The 24,816-nt window shown below is 46.4% G+C and overlaps 1 protein-coding gene across 6 annotated transcripts in view; it reads left to right on the forward strand.

Annotated features, from left to right (window-relative positions):
* Positions 1 to 9,143: 9,143 nt before the first annotated feature.
* The window catches only part of hdac4 (histone deacetylase 4), a 110,241-nt gene continuing 94,568 nt past the window's right edge, over positions 9,144 to 24,816 (forward strand). For all 6 annotated transcript variants that reach the window (XM_035519886.1, XM_035519889.1, XM_035519890.1 and 3 more), the window contains exons 1-2: positions 9,144 to 9,238; positions 16,046 to 16,294. In XM_035519886.1, coding sequence (XP_035375779.1) covers positions 16,273 to 16,294 — 22 coding nt within the window. In that variant the 5' untranslated portion in view covers positions 9,144 to 9,238; positions 16,046 to 16,272. The remainder of the gene's footprint in view (positions 9,239 to 16,045; positions 16,295 to 24,816) is intronic.

The raw sequence follows: 24,816 nt of genomic DNA on the forward strand, positions 1-24,816 counted from the left end.
CAATGGCAGGAGATGCACAAGCCTAAAAGATAAAGCTGTTCACAGCCTATGATGAGGTGGCTGATGGCTGAAAAAGAGAGAGAGAGAGAGAGAGAGAGAGAGAGAGAGAGAGAGAGAGAGAGAGAGAGAGAGAGAGAAAGAAAGAAGCTGGTGGAGAAAGTGGAGTGGTGTGATTGTGCCCCGATACGTTTCGCAAAGGCTGTTAGCTGTCAATCACTTGCATTTGGGGTGTCAGAAACCCAGTGGCCTACAGTTCTGTGCCACATGGTGTCTCGGGGTACTGGGTGCTGATCTGAGGACAGATCCAGTCAGCTTTTATCCAATTACAACAGCCAGTGAGCAGAGCTGGGTCTCTGAAAACTGCTGGCCTGCCGGCCACATATAGCCCAGCACACAAACAGAGGCATTAGCACTAAAGAGATGCCATCTGTGTTACTGACTACATTCTAATTGAAAATCCTTTTTGTAATCAGGAGAGTAATAAGAAATCAACATTCTATTTTTTGACTGCACCAACTATAACTGGATGTTGGGGTTAAAAAATATCTTAACATAAACATGAAGATGAAAGTTGTCAGTGTGTCTGTGTGGTAACGGTGGCACTATGAAGGTGACATCTCTGCGTGGCCAGATAAACGTGGTATCACAGAGCCCAATTAAGAGCTTTTCCCCCCCGAGATGGGCTGACACCTCAGCGATAACAAGATTAAGTGAGTGCACAAGAACTTTCCTTTTCTCCCGCCTTTTGCCTGTTAAGCTAAAATTAAATAAGATAAGATAATGGAGAAAGGGAGTTATTGGATTATGACATCAGAAGAATCTTCCCTTCGTGGTAATGATGTCAGTCCATTCATTGCATGCATTGTGTGTTTTGGCATCCTTTAGCCCCCTGCCCCTTTTTGGATGGCATTAGTTTCATTGTACAAATGTGCCGGTATTAACATATCTCTTAATGGCACCTCTCTCTCTCTCTCTCTTTCTTTCTTTCTTTCTTTCTTTCTTTCTCTCTCTCTGAGGACATTCTCTTTCGAGCTCTAGAGAGAAGCTGATCTTGTTGTCATAATGCGCAGGAAGTTCTGTATCTGCTGGCAAAGCAGTATTTCGGAGCCTGGAATTTTTATTGTGCTATTGCCAAGTGATTTCATTTGAACACATGTATTTGCAGAATATTTCCTGGGTTAGCCTTATGTCCAAATGATCCTTGAAAATAATACAATTTGTAAATGCATTTGTAATAGCAAATGATAGCATTTATCCATTTATCCATATCCATTTTTTAATGGACGATCTTATTTCTGTAACAAACATTTTATTATTTAAAGAGATATTGGTTAAGCATCAGTTTTCCTTTAAAACCCTACAAAACAGGACAATTGCTGAATTTCCTTAACTGTACAGTTCTGTGGTAGTATCAGTTCCAACACTAGTATGGATTTTTTTTTTTTCAGTTTGAAAATATTGTACCTAAGGTGTCACTATATTTTTCATATTTCACCATTCAGCAAGTTTGCTTATGGAAACTTACTAAACGACGACAACAACAAAATGTAATTATGCTTTTGTTGCCATTCTTTTCATGAGTTGTTTCTTTCCGCTGTCAGACCCCTGTTGGCTCTTGGACGCTATGACCTGACGCAGGGACTGGCTTGTTTATATCCTGTTAGGAGTGTCTCTGCTAATTGGCCCCCTTACATAAGAGAAACCTGTGGGAGACAGGAGTGATGTTGTAAGACGTGTGGTGCAAACACAAACAATGGAGCTGGCCGTGGGCAACGCACTGAAATGGCTGGTGGTGGGAGCTCCCGGAGGAGCCATCAAGCAGGCTGCCACGGGCGCCAGTGAGCCAGTGCAGATGAGGCGAGAGGCGGGAGAAACTCCACACCCAGCATCAGACAGAAAATGCTGAATAACAAAAAGCCCAATTGACTGAATCGCCCCAGGCGAGGGTGTGGGTGTGTTCGCTGGGATGGGGTGGGGGGGTTGAGACAGGGTACAAAGAAATGGTACATAAAACTCTTAAGAGCTTTGAACATGAACCGGCCACTAATCTATACAAATGAGCTCCTCGAGCTTATGGAAGAGAGGGAAATATGGCAGAGTTATAACTCTGCCATAATCAGGTAGGTGTTGCTGTGTTCAAGATTAAAGGAAAGTTTGAATTAATTGAGTTGAAATCTTGCTTCCACCTAAAGAGAACCCCGTTCCTACTCCAGATTAGTTCCCCTGGGAAGAAGAGAGCTGGCATGAGATTGTCAATTCAACCACTTGTTTCTGTCTAGTCAAGCACAGGGTGACATGCAGGATTCCTTGACAATGTGGAGGAGCAATTTGCATATTTTACTTCTCAGCTGTATATTACTAGTTCCCTTTGGGTCACTTGGCTGAACAGGAAATGTAACCCCTCAACTGACATGCATGTTCTCTTCCTATTCGGATAATGGGAAAGAAAGCCACCCCCTCAGTTCATAGATGATCTGATCAGTGATCAGCCTTGATTTTTGATTATGATAGAACCCTCCAGACCAATATGGTTTAAACTGCATCCATAGGAACTGGAACAACTCCATTAAAAAAGGTCAGGAACAGTAGAGTTAGGGTTGGGAATAGTTATAGCTTTTCTGACTTCATTCACAATTGCTCATAATTCTTTTGGATCGTCTCTCACAAAGTGGTTGGGGTGTTCACATCTGCCATAAAGTGACATTCATTAGCAGACTTTTAAAGTGAAATTCTACATGCTTCCCATTTACGCAGATCTATCGGCTGGCAGAGCACCAATTACCACACAATAACCTTTCCCTGAATCGGAACCTCACAGCTCCAGTAAGGCCCCTGGTCGAGATGAGATAAGTGCAGAAGCATGGACAGTCCTTTATCCGCTTATCTGGCCATTCCACAATGGGCATGTTTTATTTATTTGATTTTCACCCGCCATCCCTTTTGACCTATCTGTGCTCGGATGTTGAAAGTCATTTTGCCATCTGATGAGTGAGCATGCTGACATTTACTGGATCAGAGGTTCATTCGTCTAGGCTGCCCGCCTCCAGCTGGAGTCTCAGGCGTGTGCGTGTGTGCGTGCGTGTGTGTGCGCGCGTGTGCACGTGTATGTGTGTGCAGGGGGACGATGACGCACTCTCTCTTGCCAAAGGCAAGACAGGAGAGTCGCTCTGCTTAATTACAGTGACAAATGCCAGCCACGTCCTTCAGGCCCTATGTGCAATCGAAGAAGTGACAGGCTCATTTTTACAATGTAAACAAAATCCTACATTTACTGTAATCTAATTAGCACCTGGAGCAGAGTGTGGAGGCAGTTTGCCTGCCCCTCATGTTGGAGAGAGTTACACATTTCGTCCAATTCCCTGATCACACATTCTACTGAGCTCTGCGGGCATACATTAGCTCTATTTAAATGGATAAAGACATACCTAACCCAAGGTTCAAACAGATTAAATATCTTTTTGAAGTATTCTAATGTATCTTTTTGATAATGAATGAAATAAAGATGATGGTGAGAGTAAGTCGCAATTATTTGGATACCCTTTTCTCATGTGAGGTTGATGAGAAAAGAGGAAATATCAAGCATCATGAGCAAGACTACACACAACAATCAGCAGCATGTCTTTTGGTTTCATAGCTTTAAATAGAATTACACTGGGCAGATACAGATTGCGATGTCTTCCCAGAACATGCTGGCCTGCAGAGTGAATTGTGACAGGTCTGTACATGTGTGTACATATGTAGGTATGCCCGATGCAATGTGCATGCGTGCATATTTGTATGCCAACTGCGAGGACGTTTACTTACCACATGAATGCGAATCATTCCTCTGCCGCTCTCAGGTCCCATTAGTGTGAGAGTTCTACAGCGCGCCAGCCTGCAGTCCGCTGCACTCTGCAAGTGTGTGCCACTTAACCAGGCTTCACTACCCAAGAGTGCAAAATTTATTAACACAAGTCTTCATCCCCTTCATACTTTTTTCTTTTGTGGGAAAGAGTGTTTTAAATTCACCTAAAAAGAACAAATTAAAAAAAATTGTACCATAATACAAGTCAGCATCTTGTTTTCTCTCATTTAATTGCACTTATTTTCTACGGCCCGTCATTGTAGAAATAATCGTTTCTTTTGTTTCGTATGTTGGCAGTATTGAGTGGTAAATGTATGATTTCTTTAGAGCTTCACTGAGAATAATTAAGGTAATTAAATTTGGTGCAAGATGATCATTACTGTTACTCAGCCAGTGTAATGGCTGCCAGACAGAGGATTTTGGAGTGCCCCAGAGAAAAGTACAAACCGATAAATGATAATAATTAAATAATAACAAGACATAATAACAACACTATAATACCTGTGCCTTGATTTAAGTTACATAAGAAACAAACATTTCATAAACAAACTAGTTAAATATATAAATAAAGATTAGGTAAGGCAAGGCAATTATACAGCACTCTTCATACCGAGCAGCAATTCAAAGTGCTTAATAAAAAATAGTTACTATTGATTTAAAGTGAGAAGATAAATGAAAACAATTTATTTAAACAGAACTAATTTAAAGTAGAGACCTAAATAAAAAGAGTGCAAACTAAACATGTAAAGTGCTGAGATAAAAGATGAAAATAAAGAGAATAAATTAAGAATCAAAAGAAATAAGAGTACAGTGTAGTGCTGAAATGTAAAAGTTAAAGGTGCAGTGCAACAGGAGCTGAGGGAACAGTGTTAAAACTGAGCCAAAACTGGTCAAGCAAGAACATTTCAGTTTAGATTAAAAAACAGTGTTGGGGCTCTTCTGATATTCCCTGAGAATTGCTTCCATGTAAAAACCGCATAATAGCCAAAGGCAGACTCTCCATGCTTAGACTTTACCCTGGGCAGATAATGATCTGAGAGCTCTGCTCAGCTCATATTGCAACAGAATATGGGATAGATACACTGGTCATACACCACTGAGCGATTTAGAGACCATTAATAATACCTTAAAGTCAACTTTGACCATTATCTAAAACAAGAAGGATTCGAATGAATGAATGAATGAATGAATGTGAAATTCCCATGCATTTTTGAGACATATTTGTTGAAAATAATATTGCGAAACCTCTGTGAAAGTGTTATGATGCGCAAATTATTTTTTGATTGAGAGATTGTAACGTATCTGCTGGCCCGAGTGCCAAAGGGCGTGGAGCAGGACGCACAGACTCTCGATAATGTGAAACTTTTATTAACACAACATATGAATAACAGTGGCACTCACACACAACATTACCAACAGACATCGTGTAAACATAAAACTAAACACCGACTACATACGTGTTTTGACATACAGTAGCAGACTAACAATAACCAACACAATACACACACTAACAGAGGTTTAAATAGACAATGAAACAAGACGTTAAACCCCGTACAGGTGCACGCAGTCATGAAGGGCGTGGTCACACATGAGGTAAAACCCCCTGCACGCGGCAGGCCGTACCACGTGACTTGTGGAGCGGGGGCGTCCTGTGACAGAGATATTCTGCCTGCTCTCATAGACTCATAGACTCTCATAAGTAAGCAAAGATGAGCAGTTTTATATAGCTAAATTTAATAGGCAAATCTTTCAAGAAAATAGTAAATACTAATAAAGATAATAATAATAATAATAATAATAATAATATCATCATCATCATCATCATGACTGGGTCAGAGCATCTCCAAAACAGGTCTTATGGGGTGTTCCCAGTATGGAATGGGTAGTACCTACCAAAAAGGGTCCAAAGAAGGACAACCGGTGAACCAGCGCCAGGGTCATGTGCGCCCAAGGCTCACTGATGTGTGAGAGAGGTAGGTGAGGGAGCAAAGGCTAACCCATTTGGTCCGATCCCACAGAAGAGCTACTGTAGAACAAATAGCTCATGCTGGTTGTGACTGAAAGGTGTCAGAATACACAGTGCATTGCAGCTTAGTGTGTATGGGCTGCATAGCCATTCAGAGCCATTCAGACCAGTCAGCGCCCTCATGCTGACCCTGCCACTGAAAGCATCAGAACTGGACCATGGAGCAATGAAAGAAGGTGGTGTGGTCTGATAAATCATGGTTTTGTTTTGGTTTTTTTGCATCACGTGGATGGCCAGGTGTGTGTTCATGACTTACAAGTTTTACAAGTTTGATCAATGGAGGCCCTACCTCGCAATTTACAGGATTTAAAGGATTTCCTACTATTGTCTTGAAGCCAGATACCACAGGACACCAGAGGTCTTGTGAAGTCTATGCCTCGATGGGTCATACCTATTTTGATGATAAGAGGGGGACCTGCACAATGTGTGAAAAAATCCTAATTTTCAAAATTTTGCTCACACATTATATATAATTTTCATATTCATTCTGGACATGTGCCCCTTTTTGCTGTAAACACACAGTAAGACATCATCCTGAGATAAATTTCAGATTAATTGAGTACTGCAATATACTCGCACCCTGTTCCTGTGCCTGGGTTACCACGTCCACGTTGTGAGACCACGCAGCACACCTTTAAACTGCTCTTTTAGCGTACTCTGTCCTGGGTCACCGCGTCCACGTTGTGAGACCACGCAGCGTACCTTTAAACTGCTCTTTTAGCATACTCTCTGTCCTGGGTTACCGCGTCCACCTTATGAGACCAGGCAGCGTACCTTTAAACTGCTCTTTTAGTGTACTCTCTGTCCTGGGTTACCGCGTCCACCTTGTGAGACCAGGCGGCGTACCTTTAAACTGCTCTTTTAGCGTACTCTCTGTCCTGGGTTACCGCGTCCACCTTGTGAGACCACACGGCGTACCTTTAAACTGCTCTTTTAGCGTACTCTTTGTCCTGGGTTACCGCGTCCACGTTGTGAGACCACGCAGCGTACCTTTGAACTGCTCTTTTAGCGTACTCTCTGTCCTGGGTTACCGCGTCCACCTTAGGAGACCGCGCAGCGTACCTTTAAACTGCTCTTTTAGCGTACTCTCTGTCTTGGGTTACCGCGTCCACCTTATGAGACCAGGCAGCGTACCTTTAAACTGCTCTTTTAGCGTACTCTCTCTCCTGGGTTACCGCGTCCACCTTAGGAGACCAGGCAGCGCACCTTTAAACTGCTCTTTTAGCGTACTCTCTGTCCTGGGTTACCGCGTCCACCTTAGGAGACCACGCAGCGTACCTTTAAACTGCTCTTTCAGCGTACTCTCTGTCCTGGGTTACCGCGTCCACCTTAGGAGACCAGGCAGCGTACCTTTAAACTGCTCTTTCAGCGTACTCTCTGTCCTGGGTTACCGCGTCCACCTTATGAGACCACGCAGCGTACCTTTAAACTGCTCTTTTAGCGTACTCTCTGTCCTGGGTTACCGCGTCCACCTTAGGAGACCACGCAGCGTACCTTTAAACTGCTCTTTCAGCGTACTCTCTGTCCTGGGTTACCGCGTCCACCTTAGGAGACCAGGCAGCGTACCTTTAAACTGCTCTTTTAGCGTACTCTCTGTCCTGGGTTACCGCGTCCACCTTAGGAGACCACGCAGCGTACCTTTAAACTGCTCTTTTAGCGTACTCTCTGTCCTGGGTTACCGCGTCCACCTTAGGAGACCAGGCAGCGTACCTTTAAACTGCTCTTTCAGCGTACTCTCTGTCCTGGGTTACCGCGTCCACCTTATGAGACCACGCAGCGTACCTTTAAACTGCTCTTTTAGCGTACTCTCTGTCCTGGGTTACCGCGTCCACCTTAGGAGACCAGGCAGCGTACCTTTAAACTGCTCTTTCAGCGTACTCTCTGTCCTGGGTTACCGCGTCCACCTTATGAGACCACGCAGCGTACCTTTAAACTGCTCTTTTAGCGTACTCTCTGTCCTGGGTTACCGCGTCCACCTTATGAGACCACGCAGCGTACCTTTAAACTGCTCTTTCAGCGTACTCTCTGTCCTGGGTTACCGCGTCCACCTTAGGAGACCAGGCAGCGTACCTTTAAACTGCTCTTTTAGCGTACTCTCTGTCCTGGGTTACCGCGTCCACCTTAGGAGACCAGGCAGCGTACCTTTAAACTGCTCTTTCAGCGTACTCTCTGTCCTGGGTTACCGCGTCCACCTTATGAGACCAGGCAGCGTACCTTTAAACTGCTCTTTTAGCGTACTCTCTGTCCTGGGTTACCGCGTCCACCTTAGGAGACCAGGCAGCGTACCTTTAAACTGCTCTTTTAGCGTACTCTCTGTCCTGGGTTACCGCGTCCACCTTAGGAGACCAGGCAGCGTACCTTTAAACTGCTCTTTCAGCGTACTCTCTGTCCTGGGTTACCGCGTCCACCTTATGAGACCACGCAGCGTACCTTTAAACTGCTCTTTTAGCGTACTCTCTGTCCTGGGTTACCGCGTCCACCTTAGGAGACCAGGCAGCGTACCTTTAAACTGCTCTTTTAGCGTACTCTCTGTCCTGGGTTACCGCGTCCACCTTAGGAGACCACGCAGCGTACCTTTAAACTGCTCTTTTAGCGTACTCTCTGTCCTGGGTTACCGCGTCCACCTTAGGAGACCAGGCAGCGTACCTTTAAACTGCTCTTTCAGCGTACTCTCTGTCCTGGGTTACCGCGTCCACCTTATGAGACCACGCAGCGTACCTTTAAACTGCTCTTTTAGCGTACTCTCTGTCCTGGGTTACCGCGTCCACCTTAGGAGACCAGGCAGCGTACCTTTAAACTGCTCTTTCAGCGTACTCTCTGTCCTGGGTTACCGCGTCCACCTTATGAGACCACGCAGCGTACCTTTACACTGCTCTTCTAGCGTACTCTCTGTCCTGGGTTACCGCGTCCACCTTAGGAGACCAGGCAGCGTACCTTTAAACTGCTCTTTCAGCGTACTCTCTGTCCTGGGTTACCGCGTCCACCTTATGAGACCACGCAGCGTACCTTTAAACTGCTCTTTTAGCGTACTCTCTGTCCTGGGTTACCGCGTCCACCTTATGAGACCACGCAGCGTACCTTTAAACTGCTCTTTTAGCGTACTCTCTGTCCTGGGTTACCGCGTCCACCTTATGAGACCACGCAGCGTACCTTTAAACTGCTCTTTTAGCGTACTCTCTGTCCTGGGTTTACCCGCGTTTTTAACCCCGCCTCTGGAGGAAATGTGGGCACGCGACACGTGATCCGTTTGCCAAAATCCAGTATGGCGGAATCTGTCCGCGAGTGAATCTTTTCGCTGGCGCACTCCAACGGGAATTAAGTCCATTACGTTTTTTAGCAGAGCAGCGGGCGCATCTGGATGCAAATAGGTGAGCACAAGGTTTTACTTACCGTTGGCGCTGTTCGAGTGCTCTGTGTGAGGAAAAATAGCAAACTTGTGGACGCGCAGGACGAGATGAAACAATCATAACAATGTATCTGCGGTTAGCTGGTAACGCTCGTCCTCCCCGGCGGTGAAGTTGGATCACGTTTCATTTTCTGAATCGACTCCGCCAAACTTGATCAGAGTAGTCTATTTTTGTCCATAAACTGATTCGTGAGAATGCAATTTAGCGAACAATCTTTTTTTTTTTTTTTTTTTTTTTGGATAAAGTGAAGCTTGTGGGTGTTTTTCCCCAATTGTACGATCGCATGCATTATTTCCATTCATCTGGAGCGCCGTGGACGACCGTTTGGCCTCTACTTTGAACAGTTTTTGCACTAGAACCGTGCTAGGCGTTATCACCCCGTACTGGCGTGGACACTTTACTCACTTGCGCGTCCTCACTTCTTTTAAAGCGACGTGAGTCGATGACTCGTTATCTTGTACCCAGTTTCGCTGAACGTTCGCTCGTTTTTGTGAATGAACTAGTAACGTGCTGTTTTTTCGTTTAATGGTTTCAAACCAATATTTTTCCTTTATTGGGTGTGGGGTGGGGAGGAGGGCGACGTCGGTGAGGTGTATTTAAAGAATGAAGCGAACACCTGGCGAAGTTTTGCTGTTGAGTGTTTCTAACTTTGATCCTCTGCGGCAGCGTGGGTATGCTGGCCCCCTCTCTGCAGCGCTCAGTATAGGCCCTGCGGATCTTTTAACACATGTGGACTAATGCTGTCAAACGGTTTGAACCCACCTTGTTAAAGCAGATGCATTTATCTTTGGGAATCGATCGGAAACTTGTGACATTCTGGCTTCTGCAAATGCAGGAGGTCCTTATTTGTGGCAAGCTCTGCTGATTACTAAACTAAACTTGAAAAGGGCTTTTGAGAGGGTAGTGCTTTTTACTGGGCCGTAGCACTGGTAATAAATGTCAGTGCCTATTCCAGAGAATGACTAAGAATTGTTTACTTGTTTGGCCTGGTACTGGACTACAGTCTTTTATTTCGTGACATTCATGATTAAGGTGAGATACTATATCGACATTATACAAACTTTGAAAACAGGTTGCGTACTGCACAGCAGATTCCTATGTGGCCGTATAAATCCACCCTTTAATCAGAGCATGTCGGAAGCGAGCCCGTCCACATTCCAGTTCCCAAGGTCCGGCCCTCAGAATTCCAGGCCTCACAGGAAGAAGGTCAGCCTTCCAAGAACTTGGCACAGAGGGTAGCGTAGGTCCTGAATAATGACCCAGCCTTGTGAATGTGACTGCATGGCTGCCTACAGGTCTGTGCTTTTTATAGGCCTGAATAACAATTTACATCAGTTTTGAGGCCCTTGTTAATCAATTCTACTCCTCAGGGCACATAATTAACAGTGCTGGCTGATTCGCGATGGTTGCCAGATTGTACTCTCTTGTATCTGGGGTAGAGAGAAATAGAGAGTGAGAGTGAACGCTGGGCTCCAGCCATTTGTGTGTGCAGTGCTGCGGACGGAGCCTATTAAAACTGTATATAGTGGAACCGGAACTAGCAAAGGTGACTGGGCCGACTGCAGCGGCACATGCCTAATGACAGGGCCGGATGGGAGGATCATCTGAAAGTAGCGTTTTGGCGCCCAGAGCCAGCGCGGTTTAGGAACCGATTATTAATGTCCCTCGAGCTTTTGTGGTGCCTGTTATGCTGCCTGGCTGCATCTTGGAGCGGGGCGGTAATGAATTACAAGGCGAGGTGTGAAATCGGACAGCTTCAGTGGGTGAACCTGCTAGGCTGTGTGCAGTCGCGTTCGACAGTTGGGCTCGCTCAGTCACAGTAGCACCGTGGGCCCGCGCGCGCTCCCTCTCCTTTGTGTTCTCTCCGAACTTGGCCAGGCGATGCGCTCGTTTGGCAAGCCGCAGCGGCCAAAAAATGGCCCCAAGACTGCAATTACCAAGCGCTTGTTTGTTTCGATTGGTCGTCTAATGGAAGATAACCGATGGTGGCCAATGTGCCGTGGCCATCGCTTCGCCCGACGCTTAGGCGGCGAGGATGGCGATCCGTGGCTGGGCCGCGCTGCGGCGTTGTAAAGCTGCACTGCGACCCAAACACAAGCGGAACAACTTAATCACCAGTGGCACCGTCTACAAGCTATGTTTTATTTGGCTTTGTGTCATTTTGCATCAGGGCTTTGTAAAATGAGTTGCAGAAGAGAGGTAATGTTTTTTTCCTAGATACTTTTGATATTAAGTGGGGTAATGGTATATTTGCTGACTTAAAAAAAAAAACCTCACTCGTAATAAAGTACATTCGTTTTAACATATATTGCTTAAAGGGTTTGCAGTGACATTGGTCCAACTTGTCAAAGTGGGATCACCTGCAGGAGTGGTAGGTGACTAGCGCTTCTCCTGACTCATGTTTCTGGAATGAACTGAAATATGAGCGAAACATACATTCACGTTAGGTTAGCTTTTAGGTCTGAAAATGGACACGTCATGGCCATTCGTTCAGTAAAGAATATTTTCATGCACAACTGCAATTATGTTGCAAATCCAGCTTCATATCACTTGGACAGTTAAATAGTTTTAAATTAAATTACAGCGGGTTATATAGGGGAAAGAAAGATACTAGCATCTTGAAATTGTATTTGAAATTGTCAAATATGAAGTGCATTCATTTATGGGGCCATTCATAATGAAATTAAATCTAAAATTGAAAACCTTTTTTGTGAAATGTCAAAGGTTTAGAAATGTAATTAAAGTAGCAATTAATTTTTCCTAAATAAGTTTGTAATTTAAAAAGTAAAGAAAAGTCATTTTTCCAATGATGATTCTTCACATTGAAATGGCCATTATACTGACACCTAGTGACCTGGCTGAGATTTTGTCCTAAAGCTGTTTTAACCATGACTACCTCCACGTGGGGGACCTGCTGTATGCAGCATAAACAAGTCCATATGAGGACTACAAAGCAATTTAATTTATAGAAAAAAATGGGGGGGGGGGGAGACAATCAAATCAAAATGTCTTTATATAGCGCTTTTACAACAGATGTCACAAAGCAGCTTTACAAATGTCCAAGTCCAAGCCCCCAGTGAACAAGCCAACAGCGACAGGGGCAAGGAAAAACTCTTTAGAACACGAGGGAGAAACCTTGAGAGGAACCAAGACTCAAGGAAGGGGGGGGGGGGCATCCTCTGCTGGCTGACAACGGTCACCACAATGATGATAATTTTTAGAGAAAAATTAATTAGAAAGGAAAAGTAATCAATTAATGTCTAGTCTAACTTTCTAGAGGTCCTGGTCTTGTCCGATGGTGTGCAAGTGTCCGAGACCCATCCCGCAAGAGATCACTTTCGTGAATATTGCTTGCTACTTTTTGGTGTTAAAAATGACTCCTTTAAACTCGTGCTTTCTATTACAGATATCTTAGAAATAACTTTTCTCAAAAATATTGACTACTTCCTCTTTTGGGGGTCCAGGTCTGAGAAAGAGACACACACACACACACACAGCTAGAGAGAGAGAGAGAAAGTGAGAGAGATTGATGTACAGTTGTGTTGCTGGTCAGATGTGTCAGACAGGCACGTGGTGGATGGCGATGGTGGGTACCCACCTCATTTCCTTCCCTGCGTCTCTCCCAAAATAGACCAGCTGCGGCGGGACTCCTCCACGTGAGCGCTGTCTGTGGCATGCTGCCCTGAGGGCACCACACGTGCGCCACGTGTTGTTTGCTGCTGATTCTTCACATTTCGGGGCGCGTCTGCCTCCTTGGCCAGCAACGACAGCCTGAGCTGGTTGCTGTACGGCCTCCTCCTACCGTTCAAGGATAAACAGCCCCAACCCAGCAAAGCAAACAATGACCGCAAAATGGCATCTTAAGTGTCAGGCTGCTGGCACGCTGATGTTCCGCCATGAAAGGTTTTGGCCAGGGCGACACAGAATCCTATACGTGAGTGGAAACATCTGTGGAGTGGGCGCGTGTGGGTGGTGAACGAGCTCGGCAGCGCTAAACCCGGAGCAGGCGTCCGTTCAATGGCATAACCTGCAGTCGCTTGGGGGCTACCGTCCCCACGCTGCCTTGTGAGGGCTGGACAACTTTGTGCTTTTCAGTGGAATGCGACACAAAGTGCTTCAGTCTGCGTTCAGCTGGGGCCCAGGAATGGTCCGAAAGGTCAGAGGATGACTCGAGTTCATTCCTCTTCTTTCTGAGAGGCAGCACACGATCAGACAGAGAAACAAAATGGTAACGCTCATTACCCTGGCGCGTCATTAGGGGGAACGGCTTTACTTTTAATAGAGCTAGCTAGATTTAGAGTGAATTAAAATTAAATTAACTAATTTGTCTTGGCGGAACAGATTTGAGAACTTTGGGAAGAGATGCCATTAAAATGATGCATAGCTTAATAAGCTCTCGAAGTTTTTACATTTGAAAAGAGACGTTTTTGAGCCTCTGGTGCGTGTACGGTTTGGCCCTTGCTCTCCACGCCCCTCCCCTGGGCCAGCAGGGCCGAACGGTGGCAGAGGTCACAGGTCAGATAGCCACCACTACTGGTCAGGCAGCTCCAGAGCTGCCCGGCAGGCGCTGACAGGCATGACAGGCAGGCTCCGCGACTGCACGCACTCACGAGGTAGGAATGTGTTTTGGGGGATTTTGAGATGTTGGAGATGTAAACTGTAAAAAGAGAAGCATTTTTGGAGGGCTGATTTGATAGGTGGTGCAGGTAAGAGCTCACAGCTATGTCCACATGCGCTACCCAAACGAATGCTGCCACTACTATCAGACATGTATTAATATTCAGCTCTACCACCTAAATCATCTTTTTTTTCAGTATGCAATTACGTTGATTGTTGTTTTCTTTAATAGAGAAAGTCCAATGCTGTCTGGTGTTTCTGTGAAACGTGAGGAGTGATGATGTTTAGCTGTGTAAGAGCCAAGCACTAGAGCTAAAGTAGCTTGCATAGTGAAGCAGAGCCGAGGGGGGGGGGGGGGGAAGAGTAGGCAGCTTTGGGGCAGTACAGCGAATGCGCATCACCTTCACTCACAGTATGGGTTTCCCAGCAGTGGAAAACCCAGTGGTGTCAGTCTAAAGGAGTCTGCTGTTCTGAGTGTGTGAAAACTTGCAGTTAACGTGGTTGACCTGCACATGAGCCATCTCAAATCCTGGTCGGCGCACCCCCCCTGCTGAGAACAGGTCTGGGATGAATTCAGGAGTGGCCATAGTCTGAATTGGCCCTGCATGTCCTCTGGCTTTCAGGTGTGATGTCAGGTTTGCTTCTGGCATCACACTGACGTGACACTACTTTCTCTCTCTCTCACACTCACTCACTCACTTTGTGACTCTCACTTTCTCTCACACTCATGCGCAATCAAATGCTCACAGTACTCATTCACACAATAGAACCATGGTGAATAAGATTGCCTATTAAGCTATAGCATGTCAGGTGCTTTCATTAACACAAAAGCGTGTGCCGAAATCCATCATGTCTTTATCTGTCTGCGTGGTCACATGGTGGGATTGGCATCAGAACCTCGCCGGGCCAGTTGCACGCACACATGCTGCGGACGCGAGTCCTTCCTCCTCCGGAACATCTAATCCACGCGGCCTGCCATCGTGGTAGAGCGGAATGCTTCTGAGGACCAAGCTGGCCCTTTGTGTCTGCCTGTGTTCGTGCGGCTTCTGGTTTGATGTGTTGATGGAGGTGGGAGGTTGGAATATACACACACACACACACACACACACACACACACACACACACACACACACACAGGCTTCACTGCTAAGTCCATAATAAATATTTGTTGAAGTAGGACCAAATGCATGCATATGAGATGAGGCAAGGAATTATATTATTATAATATTCCAGTATGAAACTCCTATGTGTATTTTTGGTATAATGGAAATATTTGCACTTTTGAAAAGTGGCTTTTCTTCTTTTGTGACCAATATGAAGTAAAAGTATTACACTGGAACTTAAATGACCAAAACCGTTTAATAGCTTTGTATTGTGCTTTTTGGGGGTTGAATTTGAACTGACCTAAGCACTTGAACAATGAATACAATTGAGACAATATCTGCACCGCAAGTGTGAGAAAGCAATCGGCTCCTCTTCCTTACTGCTGGGATCCATACCTCCTGTGTGGGTTACCCGAGTGTCATTTGGTTGCTGAGAAACCCTCGCTCTCACCGCTTTGGCCTTAAGTTTCAGTCCAAGTATTTAGGCGCGCGTTCAGGGGGGTGGAGCTTTCATTCCTTGGCGCCAGAGGGCCGTTGGAGCTGGGTCTTTTTTCCGTTGCTTTATCAGGCGCGTGGCTGAGCCTGTGTGCAGCAGCAATATCTCCACGAGGGCGTGAAGGGCCCATCCCCCCCTTCACCCAGGCAGCAGATACGTGGAATCCCTTCAGATGGCCAAGCCTCTTCTGCCCTGTGCTGGCGATGACATGCTAGATCAGAGAAGGCTGCTATGCTACCCAACAGGCTCCTTCGTGCCTGGTGCACACCAGCTGAAGACATGCACGTTTCGGGAATGTGCGCACGCAACACCTCTGTTTTGACTGCATGGCATACGTCTGTCATTACGAGCTGACATAGGAAGAGTGTCAACAATGTCGGAATTCTGCCATGTCATGTTCTCTGGCAAATGTGTGTCATGCCATCATCCTTTCCTGTTCGGGGTTTGGTGGGTGGGTGGTGGTTACCTCAGCACATCTAATGTGTAGGTTTGGCAGTAAAGAAAAGCAGAAAAAGTTGACATCACTTTGACTAACTTTGTGTCTCTTTGCAGTTTTCCAGTGTGAGCAGAGAACCAGACGGACCAGCAGGACTGGATAAGCGCACAGCCACAGGGGGCGCTATGAATAGCTGAGAGCCCCGCCTCTCCCCCCCTCCCCCCTCACGCAGTGGGACAGGCATCCCCGTGGATGGTGTTCTCCCCACACACCCTCCTCGCCAGAACAGCCACTCCCTCTCCCCTGCCCTCCCAGAGTGACCCGAGAGCCAACAGCCACAGAAATGAGTTCCCACAGTCACCCAGGTAAGAGCACTGCTCTCCCCTCGCTACGGAATCTTGGTGCCGATGCGGTGTCCACAAACCACTCTCCCGCAGTGCGGTCTGTTTGATCGTGCACCGTCTTGCCCACGAAGAAACTGTCGGCAACAGCTCCAGTGGCCGTGCATCAGGACCGGGTCCCTTTTGATTATTGTGCTGCTGTGTGATTGGCAAGAGTCAAGCGAGAGGCGTGTTCGAGATCCTCTGTAGTGATTACTGTTACACAAGCTCCAGCGAATGCGAGGCTGCTGTGCTCAAAGCAGAAGTGCCACGCTCATTCTGCTTTCTGCCAGTAAATAAAACCTTCGATGATTCAGAATTCTGTTCAGGTGACTGTCTTGGGGACCCGCCTCGCTTGGCTACCCAGCGGGTGCGAGATGTATCTGCAGTCGAGCCTTCGATGCCAGCAGAGACGTTGGTTCCCACTCAAGCACCCGTCCCTTGACCTCACAGTGCCACTCTGCCAGCCGTGCCTCAGTCAACTGTCATCTATTTTAGGACAGTCATAAGCAATGCCAACTCTTCCTAGCTTGCTCTGTTTTTTATATATATATATATATATATATATATATAAAATTTCTCCCAAGTGGTAGCAACATCAGGAAAAAGGAGCTTGAGAAGCTGGAGAAATACCAAGGGCTGAAGGAAGAGCTAGATTCCTGTGGTAATCGGAGCACTAGGGTCTGTGACCCCCTGACTGGGAGAATGGCTCCAACAGATCCCAGAAACAGCACCTGAGATCTCGGCCCAGGAGAGTGCAGTCCTTGTAACAGCTAAGATCATATGCAGGACTCTCTAGCTCCCAGGCCTTATATATAATATTTTTTCCACTTTCTCAAGAAACTTTGTGTCCTATAGCTGAATTTTTCTCCAGCCCCTAATCTTTCCTGTCCTGGCTGTTTCTTAGTTTGTCAGCCACCTCCCCCCATCACCCCAAGGATAGGTAAACACTCTGAGGACATTGTTAGGCTGTGCACATTTTTCGTTGCCTGTGGCTATTTCTCTCCAGGGCTTCTCTGGATGGAGTCATGCCTGTGTCGATCTGTGTCCCGGTACTCTCCCTGCCTCAAAGTGTGGCCTAGGGATCTGTTACAGTCGCCTCCCCGTCCCCGAGTCTCTGGGCCATTTAGTCAGCTCTTACGGTAAAGTCTGCCCAAAATCCGCCCAGGCCACGTCCGAGAGCCCCTCTCTTCCACCCACGAGGCAGCAGTGAGGGGCTCGTAATTGACGTTTCCTCGCCCCCATCACCTTCGTTCCAGGCCTGACGTGACCGCTGGAGCCTTCAGGGAGAGGAGCTGGAAAAACAGTCCTGGAAGCCTCTTCCTCACTGTATCTTCAGCTTGGAGCTGTGCATATATGCGCAGCTTGGCGCTTGGGGCCACCATCCCCTGCTGCTGTGCTACCCTGGTGCAAATGATTCATAGCTGTAGCAGACGTCCTCCTGCACAGGAGCATGTTCTCTACGCTCCTCATGTGGCCGTAGAAGACACTGCAATGTTGAAGGCAGGGTAGCAGCTTAAGCAGATTTTCTGGACCCCTTTGGAATTTTCATTGGGACATTTACATAGTGTGAGTGTAATGGGTGGGTCTGTGGGTTTGGGTGTGGGTGCTTGGACAAACCCTGATGTCCCCTCCGCTGCTTGCGTCTTGAGGCTAGCCCTGCCTTTGTCATCGTCATCCCGCACGGCTCCTTCCCAAGATGGGCTCCTGGGGATGGACCCACAAAGCAGGCACTCTCTTCACTGTCAGACTCCCATTCCACAAGCACTGTCCCGAATTCACATATTCGCTTGTGTCAAAGAAATAAGCCACTGATAACTGGGGAAAAACAGGTTGGGCTTCACTCTAGGGTGGAACTATTTGAAGCCAAACCTTTGCTAGAGAATCTGCCCACATGTACACAGAATCACAGAGAGTACTGTGAAGAGGAGGGTAATCTGCTTCATCGCAGGTGGTCTTTCCCCCCCTAGGCAGGTTTATATTCTGCTTGTTTATCTGTGCCTCTAAAATATGCTTTTTGGCTTTCGTAACAAGTATGTTGAAGTGCAGAACGGCATGTCTAATGTTGATGACGTTAGAAAGTTGGCTAATTTGTTGGCCAGACTTGGATTTGCCCAGCTCGGAACACAAAAGAATCTCCTCCTGTTCCTTGCAGAGCCATCAATATCGTCACTGTGGCGTGAATGTGAGCTGCAGACCTGGAGGGGAGTCACGTTAGTTCATATCTGCTCTGACCTTCTGACCTTCTCCTGCCTCAGAGTGCCAGTAGCTCAGACAGCTGATTTGTATCATCGCTTGAAGACTTTTTGTTCCCTTCATTTCACACGGAGTTTGGACGTTCTTTTTTGGAGCCTGCGGTGGGCCTCCAGGCTCAGGAAGCTCCCGTGTGTAGGCCATGGGGTGCTCTGCCACGCTGGCAGGAACCCATCTCCCTGTGGGGTATAAAAGCCCGTGGAAGATGGTTGCCATGGACTTCTAAGTAACCCCCTTCTGTACGCGGTCACCTCACTATGAGGGAAGACCATGTTTGAGGTGTTAACTGGTCAGGGGCCACATCGGTTATATTTGTTTAGAATTTTATAATTGGCAACATGGTGGTGGTGGTTGTTTTCCCTCCCCTGAATGCTGCGGGGTAACCAGAGTCACTGCAATTTTTCTTCTTCTTAATTTTTATATCTTTATTTTTTTCTTTGATTGTTTTTATACCATATAGATAAGTGCAAGATGGTAAACTGCAAGAGAAAACCTTTAATGTTAAAAAACAGAAAAGCCAGAAAAATAAATGCTTTGTTATCTATGCCAACAAACATAGATGCCACATTTTAATGACGCCTTTAGTTTGCCATTTTTGAAAAGCAGGCTTATTCAGATTAAACGTTAGACATCACTCCTCCACTTAACGCTCATGGACTTCCAAGAAATTTGGATGCTCTCAACCATTTGTAACTGCAGTGTTTGATGTTCCCAATATAACTGTGTGGCACAGCACTGTAACATGTTTGGTGATAAATAGATGATAATCTAGTGGATGCCTTAAAAATAGGTGTGGGTTGTAAAATATTTCACTGATGTCCTAGTGACACCTGCAAATCTGTGCATGTGTGCTGAAACCTTGTGCATATGCATTCCACCACCTCTCGGGCTAACGTCGTGCTTGGCGTTTCTCACGTACCTGGGCTGGTCCTCGGCTTGTTTCTGGTGGCTAGTTTGAGGGTGTGACGATGCCCATTCATCTCTACAATCTCTGGAGCGCTGTGTTCCAGCAGCTGCTCCACCCTATAGGTAAACATTCACACTCTGTGACTATAGCGCTATAGGATTTTGAGTTTTGAGCCAGTAATTTCTGTATTCTTCTACAGGGAGACCGTATGCATGCTCTTGGCCTGTTGCCCCTGGGCACTGGCCCCACCCTCCAGGGTCCTCTTCTCTGACGGCTGACGAAGGCCTGGTCTCTGGGCGCTGGCCGGCCAGCCCCTAACAGCTGGAGTTAATGGTGCCTTTACTCCAGGGTGAGATCTGGCACCCACGATCTGCCCCAGCTGCATCCGCTGGTGTCCTTTGAGCTTGCGGCCTCAGGCACGTAATGGCCGTCTCTGCTCGCTGCTCTACTGTAGAGGGGCGCGACTTCAAAGCCCCTGCCCCCGGCCATGGGCTGCCCTCACAGAAACACAGAGGTTGGACCATTGGGGTGTGGTCTTTTACTCCATCACAGCCTGCATTTATTTAACAGAATCAAATCCAAATTCACTAACATGTGTATGACACACTCCAGGAATTCACTAAAACCTGCCAAAACTTTTAATGTGTCCCACAGATATTTTCATTGCCAAATTAAAGCTGATCCAAGCATTTCTGAGTCTGTAGTTCAGAACAAAGCAGATGTGCGAGACTTTTGTCTTCCTCTTCCTGGTCTTTGGATGGAAAAGTTCAAAAATGAACTAGGCTTTTATTTATTCTGAAAGGACTAGTAATTAGAGCAGCGTTGAGGCTTGAAATACTTTTAATTGTTTTGGTTGAGGCAATAACATATATGACTCATGTGAAAATGAGTTCTGTTTATGGGGTGGATGGAACAATAGCTCATAGGTGCATCACATCTGGTAGCTTCCAAAACAAAATAGCATAGTGGTTTAGTTGAGCATATCGGTATGTTTCCCTTCAACATTACTAATGTGTTATCTAATTCCTTGGATGTTTTGACTGTGTTTGGACACATGCCTTGGGAATTTAAATCATGCTTCGTTGGCTTGAGAGGTGTGTATTTTGGTTTCCATGGTACAAATTTTTACTGGTGATTGTTTGGGCCTGCTATTTATTGGGCGGCTCCACTTACATAACCCTGCAGCGGAGGATATAGGGCAGGTTGCCATCGTCTGACTCAGAAAGCCACTTTGCACTAGAACCACCTTTCAGTCAGTTTCATATTCAGTCCAATCTTTCTTTTCTCATTATGTGATCTGTCAGCTGCCTGGCAGTCCAGAGAGTAGGTAACAATAATACCACCCCAAGACCTGTAAATGTATCTCCAGTGTCTTTTGTGACCAAGACCTTGTGTTCTGCAATAAATAAATAAATACTCTCCCATCCATTTCAATTTTTGTCCATTGCGTGACACTGCAGAAAGCTCCACGCACTGGTTTGGCCCTGTGGTTTCTGATTGATTTGGGAGGAGTTGTGAGAGGACAGGAGTTTTAAGACTGGATCTTCTTTGCTGGTTTGCATGGGTGGCGGGGCAGGGCAGGGAAGGGTTCCTCTGCCCAGCAAGAATATATAAACATTTGGCAGACTAAGAGTACTTAGGAATTGAGCTCTTTCAATTCCTTCATCTTTGTTACATTATTAAATTGCATATAATTTTGTTTTATATTTGATCTGTTTGCTGTTGTGATATTCTTGTTTTCTGTTAATAACACTTTTTGTTTTGTTAAGGTTTGAAGAAAATGACTAAAATGAGTCATTCATAAAGGCTGCAAGTCTTTCACTGCTGGTACTGACAGGAGAGCATCTGAGTCTGTCCTGCAGACCTGTAGTCTGGAAGTGTAGCAGCGCAGGAATGTCTCACACATCGGCGCAGGTGCGCTGGTCTCCCCACGCTCTGCCCGCTAGAGCAGTTTGGTGGAAACAAGGTGCAACTGTGCTAGGAACTGGGCCAAAGGATGAGGCCTTCTGTTCCTGATGGCCCATCTCAGCTCAGGCTCCTGCTAAACTAGTCGTCGTCAACCATCAGCCGCCAGGGATCACGGCAACTTTTATCTGAGGTTTGTGGAAAGGCAAGTCAGTGGCCCCAGATCACTGGCACGGCGGTTAACCGTTTAGGGAGTGCAGCATGAGCAGCTCGCAGAGGCTCCAAGGTTGAAATAAATTTGGAGATTGTCTCGTGTGGGCAGCTGAAAGCAACACGGATGTTTCTTTGGGCATTTAAAACCAATACCATGTCTCAGGTGAAGACATGGAATGAGCCATTGATATTGTGAGAAGAAACGCGCAGCCATGGCTGAGGATGCAGTTCTTCCTCAGCAGGCCTTTGGATGCTCGCGTGCCTGGGTGGTGATCCGGGTCCCTGGGACCACATGTTGAACTGACTTTGCAAGTAGGTTACATGCCAGGCTTGGGTTCAGACTAGCTAGCATTCCTCCTTCTCTCTCTCTCTCAATCTCTCTCTCTCTCGCTTCCCCCCCCCCCATCTCTATCTGGCTTGTGTCTGAACAAACTCCCTCCTCTCCCACCATGACTAATTGCTGGAAACCTGAGTCTGAGGGGGGTCTCGCGTCAATAAATCGTCACGAAGGCAACTCCCCTGCTTTGAACATAAACACCTGCACAGTGGCTGAAGCCTCTCTGAAGCTAGTCAGAGCACCACAGGCCGTCCCAACTCCCCAGAGCCGCTAGGTTGACACCCAGATTTTATTAGGTCTGGGCACGACACTGCTCTGGCTGGGTACGCAGCTGTAAGCCTGGGCTCAGGGCCGTGCCATCTCTGTGCACGTCAGACCCAAAACAAGTGTTCCACATGGAGGTCTTTTGGGGATCTTAAAGCATTATGGTTATTTGACTGAAGCCATGCATTTTACAACATGAGTTACTAAAGTGATGAAACTAATAGGTGTTTTATTAATTCAGTTCAATTATTAGAGATGCATTTTGCTAGTTTTAGTTGCAGATTTGTGGCGTGTTTCTTGGGAAGCACTCTGTAAATCTCAGTTTATCAGCATATCAGAAACCATAAAAACAAATTTGCAAAACTAGTAGTAGATTTTATATAAAAATGGATACTTGAGGGGAAAAAAAGTTTCTATGACCTGGTTAACTTCATTTGTACATGAATAATGACGCATGTTCTCAAAGCATATTGACCAGAAAGCCTATTTTGGCAGGTGTATACCCTGTGGCTGCTTGCACACACACAGTAATGCGTAAGCATAAAACATGGTAATTAGCTGCGTTTTCAAACCCAAGCCATGCTATCCACCCTGCTTGCCTCTGCTTTAAGCTAAATGCCTCATGTACACCAGAGGCTTCCCAAAATGCCGTCTGACCTGTAACTTCTGTGCGCAGATATCTATATGGAAACTGTATATATAGTAAAACAAGTTATTTGTTTTGGCAGCATTTCTGTTCTCAGACAGTCAGCTGCAGTAGGCACTTACTCCACTCAGTTCAGAAGTGTTCTGAGCTGTGGCGCTTTCCAAAGCCCTTGTGTCTGTAGAATAAGCAAAATGGGTCAGCATTTATCCTGCAGAATGATTGAGGAGAAATGGTGCCAGCCTGTTGAATAGTCCATTTTACGTGTTCTGTATCCTTAGAAACCTTGTTCATTGGCCATAAGTCCCCCTGGCAGATGTAAGCGTGATTGTGTGGGCTATATGTAAGCACACGGGACAATGGACTGTAAAGGGCAGTTCATTCATTTGGAAGGGAGGTGGCAGTTCTCAATTATTTCATATACTTAAAGGTAACTTGCAATCTCCAACCAAGGTGCTTTTCGGCTCTGGCTGGGACTTCCGCATACATGCAGCGTTCGCATAGTGTGCGTTCTCACTGTCTCCATAACGGACTGGTGTCCGTCTCTGCTCGGCCGTTCCTGCACTCCCCGTTTGGATGGTGGCATGTCTGGGGGGGTGTATGGGAGTGAGGCGAGGGGGGCGCTACACCACATTCCCAGGATGGAAACACTTGTTTCGGGGGACCTGTGCCCACCGGGTGAGGGAGAGCTCAAAGATTCGAAAGTATCCCTAAATCTGTGCTCAGCTCCTGTTTGGTAGCAGATGGTTTTGAATAATTCATGACAAGTTTGTGGGTAGTGTTCGGCATCGTATTTATCCTGGAGACTATTAGATTTCAGAACGAGAAACTGATCCAAACTGTTCGGCAAGGGCTCATGCTCTGAAAATTCATTCTGCGATTTGATATTTTTAAGTGCTGCATGTAATTGCGCTCCAGCAACAAGAAATCAGATTTTATGCATTGATTAAGCAGTTTTGTTCATTGATATGGCTATTTGTTATTCTAATTATGTTTAATCATGACTAATAAGATGGAACGCTCCAGTGCAGGAAATAAGACATTCGTGTGTAAGGGGAACTGCATATATTTGAGGGATACAGTTCCATTAGTTGAAAGCTGGGCGTGTTGTCTCTTTGTTTTTCTCTTATGGTCAGCAGCATTGTCTGCAAATTAAAACCGATGCCAATATGTAACTTCCTTTTACTGCTGTCAATCAGCGTTCTGTCACGGATATTTTTAAATGTGTAATGTTTAATGGGTGTAATCTCGTAGGCATTCACCGCTCGAGCTGTCGTGGCAGTGTGAAGCTGTGTTCCCCGCAGGTATGACGCATCCTCGCCGACGGCATGAGCTCCCGAGGGTCTGAAGAGGCTGCTGTTTCAGAGGCGAAGCGTCTTTTTCAGCTGACCCTACTCGACCGAGCCGGCTGGCCACGTAGCCCTTGTCTGTGAAACGCATGAGTGAACGCGTCGGGCCATCACTGATAGGACCTCGCCGGGGTCAGACGAGGCAAGTGCCTGTCCGTCGACCTCTTTACGTCCAGCTGCGTAACGCCCTGGGCTGGTAGTTATTTAAAAACCGGCAGACTGGGATTACACAGGCTGTCGAATCTCTGGGGCTTGTAAAGTCAGTCATGTTCAGGGCATAAGCTTAGTCTCTCATCAGTCTTATTATGGGCATGTTGGGGGAGGGGCGTGAGTGGAGTGGTACTGGAACATGAGCACAGGAGTCGTATTGATACCATTAGGTTGTATTATTGTTGTTTTGTTTTTGGTGCATCACATGGACCTGCTTTCCGAACGTGGGCTGCTAAGACAACAGCACTGTTTCACTCTTGAGGTCGTTGGGCCAGTCTGCTTGAGGGGAAACATCAGTTAGTATTTTCTAGGTCTCCGCCCCATGATGATCTGAGTTCTGAGTTTCGATAGGTCACAGAAATGTTGCTCTTATTACTTGTCAGCTAATCTGGAAAATTCTTCTCAATGGAAACATAGATTTGTAGG

Source organism: Electrophorus electricus, chromosome 2, assembly GCF_013358815.1.
Source record: "Electrophorus electricus isolate fEleEle1 chromosome 2, fEleEle1.pri, whole genome shotgun sequence".
Taxonomy (NCBI): Eukaryota; Metazoa; Chordata; class Actinopteri; order Gymnotiformes; family Gymnotidae; genus Electrophorus; species Electrophorus electricus.